General features: G+C 32.9%; 1 protein-coding gene across 5 annotated transcripts in view; it reads right to left on the bottom strand.

Annotated features, from left to right (window-relative positions):
* Positions 1-23,997, bottom strand: part of LOC130895715 (muscle-specific protein 300 kDa) — a 205,197-nt gene that overhangs the window by 81,907 nt on the left and 99,293 nt on the right. For all 5 annotated transcript variants that reach the window (XM_057803203.1, XM_057803205.1, XM_057803204.1 and 2 more), the window contains 6 exons: positions 19,591-19,841; positions 18,802-19,513; positions 17,626-18,744; positions 11,666-16,033; positions 9,890-10,063; positions 203-3,220 (listed from right to left, as the gene is read on the bottom strand). In XM_057803203.1, the coding sequence (XP_057659186.1) occupies positions 203-3,220; positions 9,890-10,063; positions 11,666-16,033; positions 17,626-18,744; positions 18,802-19,513; positions 19,591-19,841 (9,642 nt within the window). The remainder of the gene's footprint in view (positions 1-202; positions 3,221-9,889; positions 10,064-11,665; positions 16,034-17,625; positions 18,745-18,801; positions 19,514-19,590; positions 19,842-23,997) is intronic.

Below are 23,997 nucleotides of genomic sequence, written 5' to 3'. Positions count from 1 at the left end.
GCCATTCATCAATTTCAAACTATTTCCAGCTAGATTGCTAGAAAGTGATCAATTACCTACAGTTATTTAATTTTTTTCATTTTTTCTCTGCGAATTTAATCATTGTTTCAAATTTGTATTAATAATTATTAATTAAATTAAATATTTACTATTTGGGAATCTTTCATATAGACCGAATTAAATAGTTTATTAAATAACTTACCTGTACGTCATTCAAGGCATGTGATATCTTCTGAATGTTGAAATGTAAACCAGCAAGCGTGGACACAGGTTCGTCGATGAATTTGGTTCTCGATATAACTGCTTTCACTCGATCTAAGGTATTACAATAATCTTTCCACATTTCAGCATCTTGTTCTAATTGAGCTTTTTGGGATTTGGCCGAATTCAAAGTGTTCTTCAAAATCTGCACGTGTTGTTGTTGCTCACGGCTGAGTTCCTCTTGTTCGTAAGAAGTCAAACTAGGGTAAATTTTATCTGCAGCTTGTTGTATAGTCTGGTTAACTAGTTCTCTAATATTACTTCCAGTGTTAAAGAATATTCGGTGTTCTTCTAATTCTTGAACAATATTTTCGAAATCGACTCCATCTTTATGTGTCGCCAAACGAATTTCAGCTTCTTTCACCCAATCGTATAATTTTTGCTTCTGAACGACGTACTCTTCTCGCAACACCTTATTGTTCTCCAAATATTTTTGTCTCTCTTCTAATTCTCTAGGTAACGAAACTAATAAGGAATTGGCTTCTTGTAGTTGTTCTTGAATAGAACCAGGTAGATTATCGTCATTCTTGGTAGCCTCTTGTATACTTTTAATTTTATTCAAATTATCGTTCACTTTTTCTGCTAGTTTTGAGTGATTCTTTAATTCTTTATCGACAGTAGCGACATCTCTACCTAACAAAGGTCTGGATCTAACAGCACTTTCGTTATCGTGTAGCCAATCAAGAACTTCTTCCAATTCAGCAGCGATTTTCAAATGTTCAGCTGCTGTATTTTCATGTTCTTGTCTTTGTTTTTCAACGGCTCTTCTCAAATTTTGTAGAGCTTGCTTAAGCGATTGGAGTTGTTCGGTAACAGTATTTTTATCTTGAGCTGAACCATCTGCGGCAATTTGCTGTCCTTTGTCTGAAGCTGACGCCAAAAGAGCTTCGCATTCCTGTATTTTCGAAATGACATCATCGTACTTCTGTATTTTTTCGTGGATGGAGCCACCAGATTTTTCAATGTCTCTAACTATTTCAGTATATTTAGTGATGAATGTCATAATTTCAGTGATTAAAGCTAAGTATTGTTCACGTAGTAGTAGTAATTGACGTAATTTTGATAATTGATCTTCGCATGTTTTGATTAAATCATCTTGCAAGTTGACCAAATTTTGTAGGTCAGCTGTATTTGCCCCTGGAACATTACTTAACTTTGTTCTGTTATCTTTGAGATCTTTAAGAATTCTATCATAAGTTGATATTACTTGTTGGACATCTTCTACTTTGGGTCCGAGAGGTTTATTGAGATCCTTAAGTTGAGCTTGAATGTCTTGTAGAAACTGTTCACAATCTTCTAAAATTCTTTGTGCCTCTTTAAGTTGATGAATATTTTGTTTCAATCCCATCATTCTATCTTCGATTATATCAGCAACTTTTCTGTGACGATTTTTGAGGCTGTTTAACGTGTCGTTCAACGTTATTTTGTCAGATTCTGATATTGTAGGTAGGATAGCTTTTCCTTGTTCATTAACTTTTTCTATTGAATTTTGTATTTTATTAGCATCGTCGTGTAGTTTTTCATATTTAACTAACTGTTCTTCTAGTACGTCTAAATTGGCGGCTCTAATATCAGACGAAGTAGCGACTTCCGCTTCCTTTAACCAGTTCACACATTCCTCTATGTATCCTTCAAATTGTTTTCTACCTTTAAGTAAATCATGAAGAGCACCAATTTTTTGTTCAGATTCTTGTTTGAGATTATCGAATTCTTCTTTGACTTCATTAAGTATTTGTTGTAAACGTTCACGATCATTTTCATCACAATCTTTTAATACACTGTTACCAAGTTTGAGAAGATCATTCAAGTCTCCTTCGTTAAATTGTTTAATATCCGCTTCATGTGCGACATGTTGTGTGATTTCTTTTTCCACTTGGTTAGCTTGAAGAGGTAAGTAACCTGAAAGTTTTCTTAAATCTGCGCTTTTAGCTTTGATCCAAGCCTTGGCTTTTTCTAGGTTTTGTTCAAGATTTCGTCTTGTATTAGCTGCAGCTGTTACTCGATCTATTTCACTTTTGATCTTGTCTATTAATTGACCTTGTTCGTTTTCTAATTCTTTGAGGCTCTTTTCAATTTGGGATGCCTCAGTAGGTTCTAGTTCGTTACTCATATTATTGATGCGTTTGAGAAGAGTTTCTTTAAGAACTAGTTTATTTCCTGCTTCTTTTAACAGATCTTGTAGAGCATTTATCCTATCGTCAGCTTTTCGGCTTTCAAAACCGAGTGGTTCTGGTTTACGTAAACTGGATACTTTCTCTTTCACCCAATCTCTTGCTGCGTTGATTTCGTTTCTCGTGTCTTCTATACCTTTCTTAGTCATTTCTAATACTTGTAGTTTTCTCTGTAGTCTTTTAGCAATCTCATTGTATCTTCGTTCTGTAGCTTTAGATTGCTCTTCTATTTGCTGGGAGTCTAGATTGTTTACAAAATCAGTAACTAATGAAGCTAAGCGATTGTTTTCTTCAAGTCTTTTTGAACCTTGGTCATCAAATTCTGCTTTGATTTCTAATATAGAAGCTTGTTTCTGTTCACAATTTAATCCAGAACCTTTGTCGATAGCTTCGATACGTTTACCTAAGTTATCGAACCAACTATTCATTACTTGCACGTTTTGTCTGTATTCGTCGATAATTTCTAAATTAGCTTGCTTTTCTGCTATAATACCAATTAGATCTCTTTCTAAATCGTTCAACAACTTTTCCAATTCATCGTTCTCGTCTCCAGATGTTGTTAAATCGGAAATTAATAGATTTCTGCGCTGGTCAATAGCTGTTAGCAGATCGTGCATATTGTTAATTTCTTGCTTAGCTGCATCGGCTCTTAATTTGACTGGTTTATTTTTCCATTCAGTAACGACTGTTCTCTGGGATAATATCCAGTTTTTAAGTTCGTTTCGTTGTTTTTCTTTTTCTTCAAACTCGGCGACCGATGTTGTCAAGTCGCTGAGATGAGCTTGTATCTAGAATTAAAACAAATAATATGAAATTTCTCTATTCACTCATTCCCTTGAATCATTAGTAAACACTTTGAACTTTCTTAACATGCAGATTACAAAAATATTTTTTATTTTGTAATTAATAACCAAAATATAACGTTCACAATAACATCTACTAGTTTGCTCAAAATAGTTCATAGAACATTCATCAAAACTTAAACAATGGACCAACAAGATGTTTCGAATCGTATAATTTCGAAAGTTATAAGAGAATTATTGATTAGTAATAGTGTACAGGAGCCCAATGTAGAACCTTATTTTCAAGTCCTCAAATCTTCTGAATTATTTACCAAAATTTAATAAATTAACGGTTCGATTGCAATATTCTTCAACGGTTAAATTAGAGATAAAAAAAAGGCTCAACTGTGTGGTTTCCCAAAATACCTGCTCCGACATTTACCGTCAATGTCGGGCATTTAATGTTTGTTTTTTTTTCGAATCATGTGAGGATTTCCAAACATTTATTTTCAATGGGAACTGTGTATCTTTTTTTCGAGGACTTATGTTACTCCATTACGTCACATTTTAAATATTAACATTTTTATTAAGGAAGAAATTACGTTCGTCCCTAATATAAATTGTTCTTATATAGTCTGGATGTTAGAGAATTTTAGAGGACATATTTTCACAGAATTACCTCATCCGTTCGGGGTCATCATCTGAAAGTTGATGCACCATTTTTAAGTGGTACTACAATTTCTGCAACTATCAATTCGTATATCAATACCAACATTTGGTCGACCTGATCATTTGGTATCATATTTGTTGGAACTTATGAATCAGCTTACTCAAATAAATCGTCCAGTTAAACAATAATTAAATTGATATACAGGATGTTCCACGACGAGTTAAAACTATATGTATATATAGCAAAATACTTATAGTAAAATCATGAAAATTTCTACGTTTGGGTTTTTGGATACTATCTTTTTCCGGTTCTACCGGAAGACAACTGTAACATTGTTATTTTAGATTAAGCACCCTAATACATTTTTGATATCTATGTAAAATTATAGTATATTTTTGTTCAAGAACTTTTTTCGAAAAATGCATACTTTTTGAGTTATCAAAACACCGCTAAAGACCAATATAAATTATTTTTTTTCGAGGACATTCTCAAAAATATGAAAATGGTATCAGTTCGGTTTCTTTTAGCAAGGTCAGATGTATTTGAATCTATGTTGAAAAATTTTTCATTTTATACAGGGTGTGTATAAAAAGTATTCAAAGTTCAACTTCATAAATACCAAATTTCTTAATTTTTTTAAATAGAACCACCTGGTTTTTTCTATTTTAATGCATTCAGGGGTAAGAAATAAACTCATGTATACCTTCCTATACCTAAACCTTACCGTTGATATTAAATGTTTTCTGTAAATTTTTAGAGATGCAGGTGTAGTCTTAAATTTTATTTTGACCCGTTGATACAAGCACTAAGAAATAAAAAAGTATTTTTCTTTATCTTGTCAAGGTCTGCTAAAAAAATCAAATAGTATTTACAGTTCCTATTCCAATTTTTAGTCGTTTCCGATATATTTGAGGTTTCTTATGTAAACTTTTAGTAGGCTTTGTAATAAATGACACTTATTTAACTGTCATTAGTCAATTGTTGATACTTTCGAATATCGTCAAAATGGCTCGTTCTCAATTTAATAACGAAAATTATGGAAATTTGCTTTGGTGAATGTGACGGTTCATTTGAAGCAAAAGTTAATCGAATTAAACCAGTTAATGAACTGCAACTGCATCTCTAAAAATTTACAGGAAACATTTAATTTAGGTATAGGAAAGTATACATGAGTTTGCCTTATGTTTTACCCCTGAATGCATTAAAATAGAAAAAACCGAGTGGTTCTATTTAAAAAAAAATTAATAAATTTGATATTTATGAAGTTAAACTTTGAACACTTTTTATACACACCCTGTATATAATGAAAAATTTTCCACTTAGACTCAAATACGTCTGACCTTGCTCGTAAAAAAATAATTTATAAGAATCTGCAACAATCAAATTTAAAAAAAATTAACTCAAAAAGTATGTATTTTTCAGTTTTCAGACAAAAATATACTAAAAGTTCACGTACATTTCAAAAATGTATTAATATACAGGGTGTTCTATGTAAAATAACAAAGTTACAGTAGAACTGGAAGTCTTTTAAAATATTTTAGTTAAAAACATCGTAGAAATTTTTATGATTTCACTATAAGTATTTTGCGATATACAGATAGTTTTAACTCGTCGTGTATAGTTTAAAAAAACCGAAAAACACGTTTTTAAAGCACATCAAACTAATAAGTTAAAAATAATGAATTAAAAATACTACCATTCTTGTGAAAAAAGTGTAGGGCGCTGTATTTTTTCCTTTTTATTTTCTCAATTGTTAGCACCCTCGTATAAGTTCTCCATTTCCAACAAGGAGATCGGAGATTCCTTTATAGAACGAAACAAGCCACTTGCTCTTAGGCAGGGTTTCTTCACTTCCCAATAAAGTCCCTACTAACTATTATTTACCGAACAACCAAAAATTCGGTGTCTTCACCTTCTAATAAAGTAAACCTCCGAGGCCCGGTTTCTTCACTTCCTAATAATGTCCCTACTATTATTTACCGAATAACCAAAAATTCGGTGTCTTCACCTTCTATTAGAGTGAACCTTCGAGGCCCGGTTTCTTCACTTCCTAATAATGTCCCTACTAACTATTATTTACCGAATAACAAAAAATTCGGTTTCTTCATCTTCTGATAAATTAAACCTCCGAGTAAATCGAGTTATTTGCCAAATAAGTAATTAGGCAGTTACAAGTGTCAATTAAAGAGTTTAGTAGAAACTTAACCTTTAATATATACATCAAAAGTGGTTTGTTTGTTCATTATACCTATATTTGATTAGTTCATTATTTGGAAGTATTCGTCAAACAAATAATTAAATATTTAATATGGATGCTTTTCAAAATTTAGAAGATTTGTTTGATGAAGAATTGATTGAGGAAATACAGAAAATTTCAGAACAAGCTCATTCCGTTCGTCATTACAAATTTTTGTCCGATGATGAAATTTTTTGAACGTTTTCTTTTTCCATTCCTATCAATTATTTTCAATATAAACTATAATTTTCAGACCAACACATCTTTCTCCAACTAGCGACTATTTCAACATAACCTCAACAAAACACGTGCAAATTTAATTAAGCACAGATCGTTGTCACATACACAAATCATAGAAAACCGTCAATAGAAGAACGTTTTTTTGCTTATTTCTTTCCTTATTCAATACATGGCCGATTGCTATATACGCATCTTTGATAGTGTAACCAACAGTAGACTATTTGTTGAATACATCATAAAGTGACAAATAGTTATTAGACTTATTAGTTAGTTCGGATTTAAACCAACCAGGGTGAAGAAACGGTAAACATATGTTCGACAATTAAAAGGTCCTACTAAAGTTATGTGGCTAATAAATATTTTGTACTTCATTAGAATGTGAAGAAACCGGCCCTTTTTGTCTACAGGAGAGTTACAAATAACCATGTACTGGTGAAGGTGATATTAGCGTGTTTAAAATATCTTAATCAGAGTTTTCAAAAATCGTGAACCTTGCAGTGATATCGAAATAACATGGATTGCACAAACGATACGAAGAATCATTAGTTATCAGATGTAAATAGCCCAACGCGGTAAATAAAAGTTGACTTAGATGACGTTGTTAGTTTCTTCTTAGAACTCCTTGTTTCTTGAAATAAATTTTTTAAACAATTGTTAGATGATAAATAAAGTGGACAAACACAGAAACCTGACACCAAATCAATTCAACAAATATTAATACATATAGGAAAGCACTACCGTATTGTAATGATGATGATGATGGAATGAAGTGTTTCGTTAAGAATCTGAAAAATGAATAATCTTTGCCCATGTGGGTTGATAAATATATATATATATATATATATATATATATATATATATATATATATATATATATATATATATATATATATATATATATTAAAGTATGGAACCAAAACTATATAACTGGTCTTTTTAATAAAATTTGATTGAAAACGATGAATTATTAGTAAAAGTTGACTATCTAATACAAAATGAAGCATTTATACTACAAACAGAAATATTTATTAGTTACTACCGTAAAATGGGGTAATTCCGATATGTCGGGGTTTTTCCATTCAACATATGTTTTTTACAGTTGAACTACCCTGCCATCTAGCAGTTAGCGGAAAAATTAAGAACTAGAACTCTCACCGAGCAGTACGCTTCTGTGAAGCTATTAGTATAGTGGGAACTGTATTTCTTAGTTCCACACGTTCATAATAAAACAAAAATAGAGACACCAATTTTAAACGCAGAGGCATTTAGTGAATACAAACTCCGGGAAGTGAAAATCAGGTAAGTTTATGACTTAGTAAGCTTAGTATTAGGTTAAGCGCAACCCTTAGAAGACTTTCAAATCCTACCACAACAGAAATTACGTGATTAACAACACATAATTTAGCAATAACCTTAAAAATGCAATTTTGTAGGGTAATTCCTATCATGCCTAGAACTTACAAGAAGAAGGTTTGGCCTGGAGTTATTTCAACCTTATCTCATTTTAATTTGAATTTTTGGCACATTTTATGCCTTGTCAGATTTTTTTTTGTTAAATAATGCAAGATTTTTTTTTTAAACTAATTTAACTGATCGGTTTTACTCATACGTATTTCTAATACCAATTAGCACAAATTAGATGCTGATCGGTTTTACCCCGAAGTGAGGGATAAAACCGATCATGATCATATTTTTTTAGAACAAATCCTGCAACATCTGAATATTGGTTTTGCATATTTGACTGACAAACAATCATAGATTTTTAATATTGTTTGTCAGACTTTTAATTTTAAAATTACAACCAAAAATGTCTAAAAAACTATGAAAATTGATTGGTTTTACCCCACTTTACGGTATGCATTATGCACTTCATAGTATTACAAAAGCTTTAACTGACCTTAAAAAATATTCACACTTAAACTAATTATCAAAATTTCAATAGACACTTCAACGAAATGAGTGGTTCGGGGCAATAAGGAACCTAAGCCGCAGTTTTAAGTATTCTGCGTTAGGTGCCCAAAAAGTTTTCTACTTGTGGCTCTACGTACCAGTCGATAGATGTCGGTAATATATTTAAATAACCTTTTTCTCTATGACCAATATTTTTAAAATATTGTGTTGGCGACCACGTGCAAAATTCTGATTTTGAAGAAAAATAAAGTAGTCCACTGTCAGATCGCGAATCACATGATTTTTTAAAGAATAGTGAAACCAGTGTATCTTTGCCGAAACAGAGAAAACTAAATTTATGTGGCTTACGACCCTTTTGTTAAAATTTTTATGGCTTGAATTTTTGTTCGCGGTAAAGCTATTTAACGCGTTGGGTCCCAACCAAAACTAATAAACTTTCCCCTAGGCCTAAAATTTTTATTGTGTTTTTACACTCAATATGGGGTTTAGATCCAGGGAAAACTAAAGGAAAAAGTTATTTGAAAAAAATAGTACGAGAAAATGACGTACAAAGTGTAGGACAATGTTTCAAGAACCCAGGACGCTCTGATCAAACTGAAAAACATTTAAATACTGTCCCTTGGGCCGTGGAGTAGGTTTGGAAGAAAATACATCGTGCGGTTCATAGGACCGCTCTGGGCTGTGGGGACAGTTGCGGGCCTATAAACCGCACCGGGGCTCAACGTGTTAAGGTAGTTTTTTGAGACAATTAGCAAAAACCGGCTTCTTGATATTACGGCAGTTGTATTCGTATGTTTGTAGATTATATATCAGAAGAGGGAAGAAACATATGTCATTAAATTTGTGACAAAATTAGTGTAGTGCAATAGTGCAAATATTGTAAGAAGTGTACGGACACTAATAAATGTTTATCGACTTAACATGAATGAGAAATACATTTTAGGGAAGGTCGTGACTAGATAAAAAATGATGGGACTTCTGTACCGAGCACAGTGTACACTATTCATAGAAATGATGAGCGTTTACGAGTTTTAAACCACAACAACAGTCGAATTGAAATTTCAGCGATTTTTGGCCATTAGAGACTGTGCAACGCTCCCAGACCTTTCATACAGTTCGGATCTGGTTCACTACTGGCTTTTTCCTAAAATTAAAATGCTGATGAAAAGGAATCGGTCGATTGAGCAGACGATGGCAGTTTCAAAGTCGTTAACATCGACAGACGACTAGAGTTACTACCAGAAGTGAAAGGAGGGGTGAAGTAAGGTATAGTACTCTAGGGAGAATACTGTGAAAGAAATAACCACTTCCTTTTAATAAAGAGATTATGATTAAAGTCTCGTTATTTAACTGCCATGATTCGTAAATATGAAAAAACTTCAATATAAGACTTTTAACAGTGGCCTTATTGATATTTTTTATGATAAAGCAATGTATACTAGACAAAAAAATAGCTTCGAATACATATATGAAGATATTAAACATGTTATCGACTACTATAACTTAATAAAGCTAAATAACATTCTTCAAACTTCATTATTTATCGCATTTTCATTTACACAACAGTTTTACGTTATTATTATTTTGTATAATGTTATTTATTTGTATTTTTACTCACTTGATCGATCACATCTTCTAGTCTGGCTCTACACTCAAGTTCTTTGATGGGTACTGGAGGAGGCAGTGTATCTCTTGGACTGCTAGGACGACTGATAGAAGCAGTAGCAGCTTCACAAGCTTGTACAGCTACAGCCAGTCGAGATTTCTCACTCTGCAATTTGTTGTGGAGCGTCTGAAAATGGAAACTAAACTATGAAAATGTTGTTAAATACATGAGATCTTTTTGATGTAGTTATTAGAAATTGTTAACAATATAGAAGAAATAATCGAAATATTTACATTTACATTTCAAGTTCTTGTGTGATAAGTCCTGTAGTTAATGAGATACAGGGTGTCGAATTGTTTTATTATTTTATTATTAGTCTCTTGTAAACGAATATGTATCTTAGTAAACATATCAGAACGTGGTAAATTATTATTTGGATAACTGTAGGCGTACATAAGTCCAGTCTCTAAAACATTACCATTCGCTAATTCATACCAAAAGTGCTTATTAGCCATTTCAGTATTAGTAAACTTAGGCATCGTTGTTAACAATACCAAATATCCCTATGATATAAATTTTGCATTTTTGACACATTATTTGAAAGGCCACATAGAATAAGCTTGTTCTTTCTTATTACTTCTAGTAGCGTCATTAGGAAAAATAAAATTCACTTAGAGTCAGAGCTCATTTATTACAAACAATTGAACACCTTCTATCTGGATGGAGTAACCAAGTGTCCACTAAAATATTTCAGATTACTTAGGAAATGCCCTGTATAGATAGCAAAAATAGTATTTTCTAGTACTCAATTTAATTTTTAATACATCGTATAGATGAATGGTGTTTCATTGAAAAATATTTCAGTGACAAGTTGATTCATATCAAACTACAAAATTTGTATAATCCAAGAAAATTTTAGACGGGGTTTGAATACCTACAACCCCCATACATTCAATAATTTACAATTGTAATTTGTAAGATGCCATTAGGCTTGTATCATGATGGATCATAATTCCATAAACGTAATGTACCTGCGCCGTTGTCCAAAAGGATAGTTTGATGACTTATCAGGACATCACAATGAAAAGATGTGTCACATGGGCATTATGCCACGGTAATAAAGTCCAGTCATTTTATCTGTTGGAATGTAGATAGGTAGAGGACGAATTCGAATCAATTTCGAGGTTTTATTGAATTTCTCGAATGGAGTGGGAGGTCGATAACAAATTAATTTCTTCAAAAACTCGAAAGTTAGAATAAATAAATCCGTGACTACGATACGTGAACAAATGAATATTCAAACTCATACCAGTAGTAGCATTTTTGGAATTTACCAACTCACTGCAAAAAACTGCTAATTTATAAGTATTTACTGAAGCCTTTCTGGACAAACGGTACTCGAAGGGGGAAGCTGAGAAACCGCAAGCGACTGATATATGTAAATAATACCTTCCAGTCAAAAATATTGAGATAAATCTGCGATGTTCCTTGGTACGTTAATAACAACATATTACACAGATATCTTCATATAAGAACGATTATTCATATGACTGCTACTAGGTATCAAAATAGACTATAAGGCCATTCCAAGACTTTAGTAAAGTCCACTGCGAACTTGAAGACTGAAAAGACTAGACACTCTGGACCTCATTGTTAGCTCATACACCAAACCTTTAGATATCTAGGTTTACATCACTAAATGTCATATCTTCACATGTTGCGAACTAATTATTGCCTAATGCAATTTGAAATTTTATCCTTTAAACACAAATAAAGATAATCACTTACCTTAGCAGTTTCTAGTTGAGCTTTGGCATCAGCTAAATTCTCAATTGGTTTTTCGATCTCTTGAGCTATGATTGGCTCAAATTCATCTAAATTTTGCATGATGCTGTCTAATGTATCTTCGTACTCCTTAAATTTAGCCAGAGAATCGTTTAATCTATTCTTTATCTGAATTGCGGTTTGTAGTAAAGAGTTATAACTGTCTTGAACGTTACTCAATTGTTTTTCTATTGTGTCTTTTACATCAGGTGCTTCTTTTTCGTATTTGATCATTTGAGCCTGTCCTTTGCCTCTAACGTCGTCCAAAATCGCTTGATACTTTTGTATTTCTTCTAAAAGCGTTTCGTGTTGGGCTAATTGTTCTTCTGTCTGTTCTCTGTTACTGATGTATAGAGAATTGTGAGCCATCAGTTGGAAAGATACTTGAAGTAACCATTTTTCGGTTTCTTGTAGTTTTTGGTGGTAAATGTTGTAATCTTCCAGTTCGTTTTCAAAAGATTCCTTAATAGCGTTGCAAGATTCAGACAATTTTTTATATCTCAATTCGAGTTGTTGTACTGGCTCTAGAACTGAAAGTTGTTTAACCCAAGCGCTGAGATCTTGGCCTTCACATTTCAATCTATCCAAATCCGTTTCTTTATTTTGAATTTCCGTTTGGAGGTTTTTGAATCTCTCCAATAGTGTTTTAATCTCACTAACTTGTCCTCTACTAGAGCATTTTTCTTGAAGTTTACTTTCTGTGTTATTTAACCATATTTCGAATTTCTGTGTATTTTTATTAAATTCTTCCCATCTAGCTAGACTAGCTTTAAGTTGAGCTTGAATTGATTTAATATCCATATTAATTTGATCCCAGCTGTTTCTTAATGTTGTCATATTATCTCGAAGCTCTGCCTGTTTTTCATTCGTTGCTACGTTTATGGCTTTACCAAAAGCTTCTTGTAATTTTGTTAAAAGTCCTTGTCCTTCACCCATATTAGCAGCAATATTAGAAATCACTCCCAGTTTCTCTTTAATAATAGCTTCCTCACAAACACCTACGCATTCTTGTACTGCACTATGTGCATTTTGTAACCATGTTTCCAGCTCAGCTTTAATATTCAAAAATTCTGTTTGATCTGTTAAGTTCTTTTCGATTTTGGATACCAAGCTTTGAATATTCGTGAGAAGGTTTATGTATTTAGATTGAAGTTGAACAGTCTTGTCTCTCACCCAACTAATGGCGCTGTATTCTATCAGGGTTTCACAAACGTCTGTGAGATTTTCCATTTGTGGTTTAAGAGCGGTTATATCTTCCAAGAGACTGCGACATTTTTCTAGATTCGTTTCATTAAATTCTACGTTCAAGTTTTCATTTAAACGTTTCTGATTTGTATCTATAGCATCGTTAGCAGAATTATATGAATTTTTAAACTCTTCCCATGCTTCTTTACAGTTTCTCAATGATTTTTTAGTATCTTCACATATAAATTGAAGGCCTTCCCAATCAGTATTAAGTTGATCTATTTCATTTCTGATTATATCATTTCCTTCCCATCCTGTGGTTTTCATCACCAAAATACTATACTCTATAGTTCTATGTATTAAATCGTCGCATTCCGTTAATGAATTTGATATTTCTAAAATTTTACTTTCCTTCTCAATGATTTTATCAAGTTCTTGATGTAGATCTGAACATGATTGGATTTCAATTTGTGCTTTCCTGATCCAGTCACAAACAGAATTATAACAATCTTTATATTTCTCGTGATCCGCTACTTCATTTTCTAAATTCGAGATTATTGATTGTATATCGTTTTTGAATTTGTGGTAACGTTGTATCACGTTTTCATATTCTTTAGTAATAAATGTAGAATCTTCTTGTAATTTATTATCAAGTTTTTCCACTAAATCATTGTGTGAGTCAATTTCTTTTTGAATAGCTCTAAGTTTTTCTAATTTCGCTTTCTTTTCTCCTAATTCGTTAAGATAACCATCATCTAATTGGACTTGACTTTCTTGTTCCTGGAGCCATTCCAATAGTTGTTTGTATATCTTATCAATATCTTCTAGTTGATTGGCTCTTGATTGAAGTTTGCATCTAGCATCTTGTACATCATTCAAAAGTTTTTCCATATCCAAACGAAGAACTTCTGTATCTTCTTTAATTTTAGCAACGCCAGATTGTTCTGTATTCATTATAACGCGTTCTTTAAGTTCTTGGATGTATCTTAACTTGTTTTGACCTTGTTCGAGAGATGCTCTGATACTTTTAACTGCTTGTAATTTATTATTTATTTCGTTTAAGGTTGCAGGTATTTCGAGGCAACTATTGAGTTTATCTCTTGTTCTATCCATCCAATCTTGACATTCTTGACAAAGAGCATTATGTTGTTGATGCTCTTGGTAATGTAATTCCAATCTTCTCATAATTTCTTTAGCAAGTGATAATATCGCGTTATATTTGGTGGATATTTGCGTTATAGCATTACTTACTCTGGTATCAGCACATGTTTCCAATAAGATCTGAGCTTTCATGTTTAATCGGTCCAATTCAGATTGCCAATCGAACAGATTCTGTAGTTGTAATTGGAAGTGTTCTAGCACTGCTCTTTTTTCTTCTAAGCTATCCTGAAGTTTGTTGAAAGATTGTATCATTTTTTCTGTTTGTGATAACCATTCCAAAGCATCTCTATATTGATCTTCATATTCTGTCCACTTAACAATTCCAACTTCTAATAAACTCTTTGTATGATTCAAATTTTCTACGTAATTATCGAAATCTTCTTGCAGCAAACCGACTTCTTCTTCGATAATTTCTTTATCCATATCATCAGCGAATGGAATAGCTTTATCTGCAAGATCAATAGCAAGTTCCAATTTTTGTTGGCCTTCTGAAACCTCGTTTTTAAGTGCTTTAAGTTGTGAAAGCTTACTTCCTAAGCTTTCTTTGTCTCCAGTTGGTTCGGAACATTTTCCTAGACGTTCACGGGCATTGCGGATCCATTGATGAAGGTCATTAACAGCGTCAACAAACGCCTCATGTTTTTCAACTACTTCTTTTTGTTTGTCGTATAATTCTTGAGCTTGTCTAGACAACGTTTCATATTTAGTTGATATTTCTGACGCTGGTGCGGCTTGTTTTAAATCTTCAGCTTTAGAAGCTACAGACTGGATCATAGGTTCGAATGAAACAATATCTTGTAATATGCTCCCAGTTTCACGTAAAGTAGCTTTTCTGTCGCCAATGGGTAGACTACCAAGTCCTTTCTTCTCTAATTTTGTAATTTTAGGTTCAGTGACTTGTTGTAGCTTAGCTTCTCGGTCAGTTATCCATTGTTGTAATTGACTGTATGAACTATCGTAGTCTGCCCATTGAAGTAAAGCTGTTTCAAGGTTAACTTTTGTGGTAGACAATTTTTTAACAATGCGTTCCCAATCGTTTTGTATTTCTTTTAATTCATTATTTATAGCTTCTTTACCATCAGATCTAGTATTTCTTAAAACTTTTTCCCCGCAGTTAACAGTTGTGTGAACTAGGTTTTGTCCATCCTCGCGTCTTAGAAGTAAATCTTGGATTTTATTGAGATGAGACTGCAGCGTTTCTCTGCTGCTATGTGAAACGGCTTCGGAACAATTTCTTATAAGTTCTCGAGCGTTATCAATCCAAGCTCTAGTTTTTTCCAGATTATCAGCGTATTCCTTATGTTGTCCATAATTAGTTTCAACTTTTTTGAGCACATCATTTGCTAAACTTAACTCAACTTGGTATCTCGAATTAAGTTGTTGAAGTTGGTGATTGACATGGGTTTCTAATGGAGATTTCAATAGAATGCTTGCAGTTTTATTTAATTTTTCAATTTGTTCTTTTCCGTTTACGAGATCTTGTAATATACCTTCAACATCTTTAACTTGTTTCTCCTTCTCTGGAAGGTTAGACATAAGTGCAATTTTTTGATTCTTGATAAGAATTGCAATTTGTTGTAACCAATCTGAAACTTTTTCGTATTCATCTTTGTAGTCTCTCCAGTTAGCTAAAACTGCATCTAATTGTTCTCTTTGTTGTTTTAAGTCTTTGAATAATCTATCGAATGATTCTCTTAGGGCTCTGATGTCATTGTTTATCAACTCTTGGCCTTTTTCACTTGTATTTGGTAAAACAACTTGAGCTGTGTGCTCCAAATTTTCCAACAAAACTTCACCCTGCGCTTTTTTATTTAATAAATGATCCAAAGGAGCAGCAAGAGTATCTATTGTTAATTTTTCGCTCAGAGGTCTCTGAAGTTGAGGTACTTTCTCTTGAGCCCTTGTCATCCATCTTTGAACTTCATCATAAGCTTCTTTGTATAGTTTATGGTCCTTGTATTGTGCATCTTTATCCAATGATAGTTTCTACAATGAAAAATTAATTCAAAAATTAAAGTAAATCCGGGAAGAGAGATAATTATCTGAGTACGCTTGTACACCTTCAATATGATGACAATTTTAAAATTGTTTCAAAAAATTCATAAAAATCTTATGACCTTGTCTTGAGATATTTGAGGTTAAAGGTTCTAAATAAAGTAAGGTTTAAATAAACGGAAGTCACTTGTCGCTTGTCAATGGCCTGCTTTCCTTTTACATTCAAGTAAACTTAGTTATGTGAGTATCTTATACTCAAATAATGACGTCATTGCTCAGTGAATGACAGGAACACGTAATATAAGTTAATATTCTCAATAAGATTATTTACATCAATGACTGTATTCAATAATTTAGTACTGTGTACTTAATTGCTTATTTTGATGTCAAAATCTGACAGCGTGATGTCCTTAACCTCACTTATAATCTAAGTTCACAAAACCCACCTAATCACACGGTCTCAAGCTTGTGCAGATTGCGGATAAAAACTTATTAGGTCTCACTTGTGAGACTGAAAAGGAGCGCGCAGCTGACGGATTTCTTCGTTTATTAAAGTTGTTAATCCCCCGTATATGATTATTTATCATTAGTTCTCATGATCAATATAACGTATTAGCTATTGAAGTTTGAGGTTTTCATATTTTTTGCATTACAACATAAAAATTGCTTATTAGTATTGACATTTGATGCCCAATTCGTGTGAGTTGAAATTTCGCTTGATACGATTATTAAACATAAGGAACAACTGAATAAATATCATAGAAAAATTAACGCACGTATAAAGAAATAAAGATCAAAGATTTTTGTTGATCATGTACATTTGATGTTCCCAACAAAAATTGAAGGCGAGTTCGGAAACTGTGATCTAAATCTCAGTCAGAGTCAGGGTGGGTTCTGGGTTAGGATCCGCAATCATCTGATAGTTGATCCATATAATCCAGGGTCAAAAGGAGAGAGAGAGAAATGCATTATTGTCAAAAAATTGTTACAATTTATAGAAAAAAGGTTGTAAAAACTAAAAAACAAATATAAAAATGACTAAATAAAGATACAAAATTATAGGTAACAGTGATAGGTAATTATAGGATTTAAATATTATTATTAGTCATTTACAGAGTAGAAGGCACTTTCCAGTACCTAAATATGCCCTCAAATATCGATTAGAGTATTAGTGGTGAAAATAAAATTTATCTTTATAAAAATGTAAATTAAAGAAGAGAAAGCTTCAAATATTTCAATTTTGTTTCCAAACGGAAAAATATTATGTAGATTTTCTGGTTTTCAGTTAAGAAAATTCACCTATGGAAAGCTCTTTAACAGTTTTACTGTTTTTTCCATTTTTTCTTTATTTTATTTTAATCCGTGACCGCCCCAAACTAAGAAGCTGAAACCGCGTCTGACAATCAAGCTTTAATTTTAGTCATATTCATTCTATCCTACATTGTTTTTAGTTTTAAGCGATTTCCTTTCTACTGTCAATTTCCACCACGTCAACTCTCACAAAAAATTATTGAGCTTTTTCAAAGTTTCTGTCATTTTTTTTCGTTCATTTGGGTAACTTAATTCTAGTTTCAAATACTTACAAATATCTTTGCAGCTATAGCGTCGAATCTATTTAATGTTTCTTGAGCCTCTTCAGTAGCTTCACTACCTTTTTTCTTCTGCAAAACTTCTGCGATGTGTGCTTTCAAATTGTCAACATCAATCTTCTCAGCTCTCGTCTTCTCTTCTAATGTTTTTATTTTCGCCAATATGTTTTTCTTTTCACTAAGGGTAGATTGTGGTTCAGACAGTTCTTCGTATTGAGATTCCAGTAATTCTATAGTTTTTACCAGAGCTTTGATTTCTTCAACCATTTCCGCCCATTTTGTTAATGCATCATCAAGATGACCTTTAGATTCAACCATGGAAGTGGCTAGATTAGACCATTCCTCTTGCAGTTTAACTAAAGTTTCATTTATTTCGTTATGGCCTTGAGGAGCTGTATTAGCTAACACCGTTTGAGCTAGTTCAACTAGAGTTTGTAACTTAGACGAACCCTCTTCTTTCCTTAAAACAAGTTCTTGCATGGTTTGTAATTTTACTTCAAGCTCCTTTTGTGGTACTCCAGCAATTTCAGAGCAATACGTGAGTTTTTCTTTAATATCATCCATCCATTGAGAAAACTGATCAACTTGAGAGTCGAAATCTTGATGATTAGTAACGTGCTGTTGCCAACGGTTGGTTAAATCTTTAATCTTCTGACAAATTTGCTGGTACCTAACACCCAATTCTGATATTTGTGAGGGTCTACCCATGATACCTTTATTAAGTTGCTGGGCTCTTTCAGTTACTTGATCTATTTCAAGTTCTTTAGCTTTAATTTCACCTTGTAGCTCTTTGAGGACATCCAATTGTATTTTCTTTTCTGCAGCTGTAGATTTAAGATCGACAGAATGTAATTTGTTATCAGTTTCTCGCATCCAAAGGAGACATTTATCTTTTAGTGCCTCGTAATCAGTCCAAAGCTGCAATTTGTTTTCCAGTTGTTGAAAACCTACATCAAGATTTGATACCAAAGCGGCCCATTCTTTTTGAGAATTTTGTATTTCAGACCGGATGTTAGCTTGACCATAATCAATGGTACCCAGAATGACTTTATCGCCAAAAGCTTTAATAGTAAGTAGTCTAGATTCTTCATCACGGATTGATGCTTTCAGTACCTGGAATAAATATGATAACAAAACATCTTCAAAATATTATAATTTATTAAATTTTACCTTCAACCTTTCTAAATTAGATTGTAAACTTGTCCTATCCAAATCTAGATCACTCAAATTAGATATATTACTATTTGTAGTACTAATCCATTCGTCTGCTCGATGAAGAGCTTTAACAAATTGTTGGTGATTACTAACAATTATCTCATATTGTTCCACAAAGTTTTGAGCTCTCTTTAACAATTTTTCATATTGATCAGATGAAGTTTTAAATTGGCTATCGATAAGTTCATTACGGTCTGGTAAACTATTAGCCTTGTCTTTTAAATCCAGTATGTCTTGCTGATGTGAGGCTATTTCGTGTAGACAATTTCTATATATTTGTAATTGCGCTTTTTTTTCATCTAAAGTGGATTTAAGTTCTACTTCTAGGGGTAACTGCTTTTCATTTTCTTTTAACCAACTAGAAACCTTGGTTAAACTTTCTTCAAATCCAGACCATATTACTTTGTTAGCTTTCAAATTTCGATCAGTTTTGCCAATTTCATCGAAAAGTGAGTCCATGGCATCTTTCAGTTCTTGAAGTTGTTTATTGATAATTTCTTTGCCTTCTAACGATGTTGAAGGGTATAATTTCTCGCCCATTTCGATCGTGCTATTAAGAAGAGATGTAGCATTGGATTGTTGTCCAAAAAGCTCTTCGATTATATTTCCTTGATTTTCTAGAGATTGCCGATTTGCGCTATCAATACTATTTGCACAACTCTCATACCTAGAATCGAAACTTATATATATTTAACTATATTTTTATTTTTGCAAAGAAAAACTATAATTTTGCTACATCCTTACCGATTTCTAGTAACTGAAATCCAATCAGCACATTGTCTATATTTGTCTGAAAATAGTTTGTGATCTGTAACTGCTTGCTCGCATTTCTTGAGTATTTCTTTACCAGTCACTTGTACCGATTGGAATCTGGATAGTATCTGTTGAACATTATTTGCAATTCTTGCATCTCCACTACTTTGAGCTAATTCGGCTGAATTATCAGAAAGTCTATCAAATTCTGTTTCGTTTTGTCTAAGAGTCAAGCCCAGTGCCTAAAAATATGATAAACAAATTTATATGAAACATCTTTTTCTATTCATGGAACCAGACATTAAATATTAACAGAAATATAAATGGATCAGTAATAGACAGCCATCACCTGTTATTATTAATTATCCAAAGAAATAAAAAAATATTTACGAGTAAACTTCTGAATAACCATATTTTCTCTTTATATAAACAATGCCTTCAAAATCCACCAATTTCAAAGTATTACTCTCGGAAGAAACAATTCCTTACATCAAAATCGAAGTGATAACGTTCACAACAAATTTTATTAACTTGGACTAAGTTTGTTTGTCTAACGATAATTCTATGTGGCAACATTGCTAGGTTGACAACAGATAACTGATGTGGGTAGTGAACAAAATATGAATAAGATCACACATTAGGGCCAGTTTGAGCTGGTTCCGCTAAAGTTTGTAGCTCTTCTTTTCTTAAAACAAGCTCTTGCATGGTTTGTAATTTTGCTTCAAGCTCCTTTTGTGGTACTCCAGCAATTTCAGAGCAATAAGTAAGTTCTTCAATGTCATCCATCTATCCACTGATAACTGATATCGGTAGTGAACACAATATGAATTACTTCACACTTTGGGGCCAGTTTCAGGACCAATTCGTCGTACGTTTGGATGATCTAAATAGGGTTGGTAACAATGTTGAAAGACGTCGGCGCTCGTATTGGAAGTTAACCGTCCGCTGACGATTTTTTGAAGAGGATCAAAGGGATTTGTCTCGTCGTTCGTCTTGCAATACATTGGTTTTATCAAATTCAGGACGTTTAAACATCCAAAGTGAATTATTATTAAAAATATTTTCTTAATAGACAAATGAATGAATTTCTAGAACTATATCGAGCGGAATAGATTCAATGGAACCCCCGAAATTTTCAATACTAAAACAGGAATGCTGTGATAGACACAATGTTTTTTATTTTTCACGTCTAAATGTCTTAAATCTGGTCCAATGCAGAAAGGAATGATCTCATCGACAATGTGTAGGCAATCTATCAAGACACTATATAGTCAAGTTTTACTGAATATACTGTTTACGTCACCACTACACCAACACTAACAATTACACTATCTGATGCGCGTTTAGATAACCAAGTTATCGTCTTCAGAGGCTGAAGGTAAACTGTTTCAGTCTCTGAAGACGATAACTTGGTAAGAATAGAAGGATGTAAGAACATGATCCCATGCATGAAAAAGTGTAAAGTTAATTTAGTATTTGACTGGAGACTATGTATATGTGGTGTGGGCTCAGACTTAGTGAGCACAATTGTAATGTAGTATGTGTTCTTTTGTTGAAAAAATCAGTAAGGTTGTTGAATGTCAAAGAGAAAGTGAGATTGTCAGTTTTATTTGAATAAATGAAGAGTTTACTGGAGTCTTGGAATATAATTTTACATAAAAATTTCTAGAAAAAAGGGAATATCGAAATGTGTTAACACATTGAGCCCCAAGCAAAATTGATAAACTTTTTCCTGGGTCCTAAATTTTTTTTTGTATTTTCACACTCCATATGCGGTAAAGATCCAAGGAAAAATAGAAAAAAAATATTCGAAACAAATTTGCGGAAAAATGATGTTTTTTGTGTCTGCTCTGGGCTTGAGGGAAAGTTTACTACTAAAACTTTCCCCAGTGCCCAGTGCGCGAGATGTTGATGCTTTTTACATGCTAATGAGAGAGTAAACATTGACAGACGATTAAGAGTGGTTGTAAAGTTTCAAACCGTGGCCAACTATAACAAAGGTAAATCTTCTATATATCTATCTGACCAAATGGCAAGGGGAAACATTTTTTTCAGTAGGACGTGCATGTGGTGAGGAAAAATTGCTATTGAGCTGTTATTTGGTAGAGCAATGGTAAATACCCATATTCCTTATAAAAGTATAACAAAAAAGAAAATTTGGCAATTATTAATTATTAAATCAGTGTAGCAAAGTAGTTACTGAAGAATGCAACTAGGAATGTTGCTGATCAAGAGACGCTATAACCAAAAAACCCATTGTCTAGTGAATAAAGAAGGTCCATGTCAAAAGGTGAGAAAAGATGGGTCCAGTGAACAAAAAATTATTCTGAAATTCAATAAGTGATTTCTTATTGCATTTTTTGTTATGAAAAACCACATTGTTGTAATTTTTCAATGTTATATTTATGTTGTAATATGTTTTTCGTCATGTTTTTTATACTTTTATCAAAAATAGGTACAGGTAATATGAACACTAGCACACGTTAAAAAATGTAATCAAATATTATTTGAATGAAGAAAATAAAAAAAAATATGAAAACTAAGACAAAATCAAATGAACCAAGTGTAGAGTAATGTTCCAAGGATCCTATGGCCGTCAAGGATGTTTGGAATAAAATAGGTCGTGCGGTCCATAGGATCGCTCTGGGTTGAGAGGAAAGTTCAGATTCGGGCCTATTGACCGCACCAGGGCTCAACGTGTTAAATAAAGGTGGTATTTCATAAATATCATGGTAAACTTCTTCCAGTTTATTTTGAAATGCTCAATAGTGAACTGTTTGCGTCAACCATACCGTACACTTTACCTACACCAGCGCCATTCTGGAAGGTTTTTGAACTGTTATTTGTCATATACAGTACCATAAAAATGTATTCAACTATTCCTATAAGAGAAATGGGAATAAGTGTAGTTTTATTCAGGGCAGCCATGGGGTACTTGCGTTATAATCGAAATATCAGCTTTTTTACCCAAGGATTCTTCCACAAGGAATAGGACAGTCTCAGTAACTCCAATTTTGTGACGTTACAAATTACAACAAAGGAACCACATTCTCTATTATATCATCTGGAAAAATTGAACGAGCTAGGCAAGAAAAATAAAGATACCCTACAATAGATTCCGGGAAGGGAAATAAAATAGTTGATGAGATCGCTAAATCGGGGCAAAAAAGCTCTTCATGAGACTTAAACTCTGCTATGCTACAGAACAATGGGAAAATCACTGGAAAATAAGGTAGATAGGGGCAAAACCAATTATTAGGACAACCTGCGGGAGCTGAAACAGGCAGAGACTCTTCTGGGAAACTATAACCATAGTAGATCTGGTGAATGTAGTAATGAATGAATGTAGTAGTGAATGAAGTAAGAACAATCTAGGAATATTAACAGGAGTTATATAGGGGCACTGTCGCATTAACAAACACCTGAAGATGTTAGACCTAGCAAATAATGCGGCGTGCAGATTTTGGTGCACAGAGGACGAAAACTCTATCAACATTCACTAAAGAATTCCAGAGCACTACAACTGGATGCGTATGAAATAGAAGACAAAGACCTCGGGCGATTAAAGTCATCCCACATTCTATACTTTTTAAAAGGAGTGGGATTGATGGATCAGCTGTGAACACTGGGTTCTCCAGTATCACAGCAAGAAGAAGGATACAAAAGATCCTAAAGATCCTATGGGTTCCAGTATATAAGAGACCCCAAATCCATACATACATTATTATGTTGTTTGTTTATGTTTCACTAAAATGTAATTTCTGTCAAAAGACAGACTGAGGGATTTGTTTATGCAGACTGTTCTATTATTTGTGGAAGAGTCCTTGGTTGTTACCTTCTTCAATGAAATAACGCCATATGACTCAACTATGCTCAAAATTAACATGAAAATAGTTATTCAAGTGTAAATTCTGACAAAAAGTCATTATTGGACACAATGGTATCTTATAAAAGTATCAAGTATAAATGAATGGATGTTTAAGAATATCAAGAAATATTTCAAATACCTCAGAGACGGAAGTACTAAAATCGAGGAAGGTCAAGAAAGCGATTAAAAACTTCATTCTTAATGTTAGAAGTAGTGTTAAAACTATATGAGAAAAAATGTATCAGACATGTAGAACGATGCTGGAAAAGGAAGAGACAGTAAGGATAATTCTAAGTGGTGGCGAGAATTTAAACAATCAGAGTTGAAAAATTTGCATGTTATATAATTGGTTTATATGAGACACCAAAGGTGGTTAGAGAGAAATTATGAAGCGAAGTGATGCATAAAATAAGAAACAAGAGTAATAGCGAAACAAATACAATTAACGACAAAAAAGTGGGTTGTCGGTGAAGCCAATTTAACTCACTCAAGAGTTCATTGTTTCAAGAGAAAATTATGTAAAATTTGCA

The sequence above is a fragment of the Diorhabda carinulata genome, chromosome 6 (assembly GCF_026250575.1).
Source record: "Diorhabda carinulata isolate Delta chromosome 6, icDioCari1.1, whole genome shotgun sequence".
Lineage (NCBI taxonomy): Eukaryota > Metazoa > Arthropoda > Insecta > Coleoptera > Chrysomelidae > Diorhabda > Diorhabda carinulata.
This window is presented reverse-complemented; position numbering and strand designations above follow the sequence as displayed.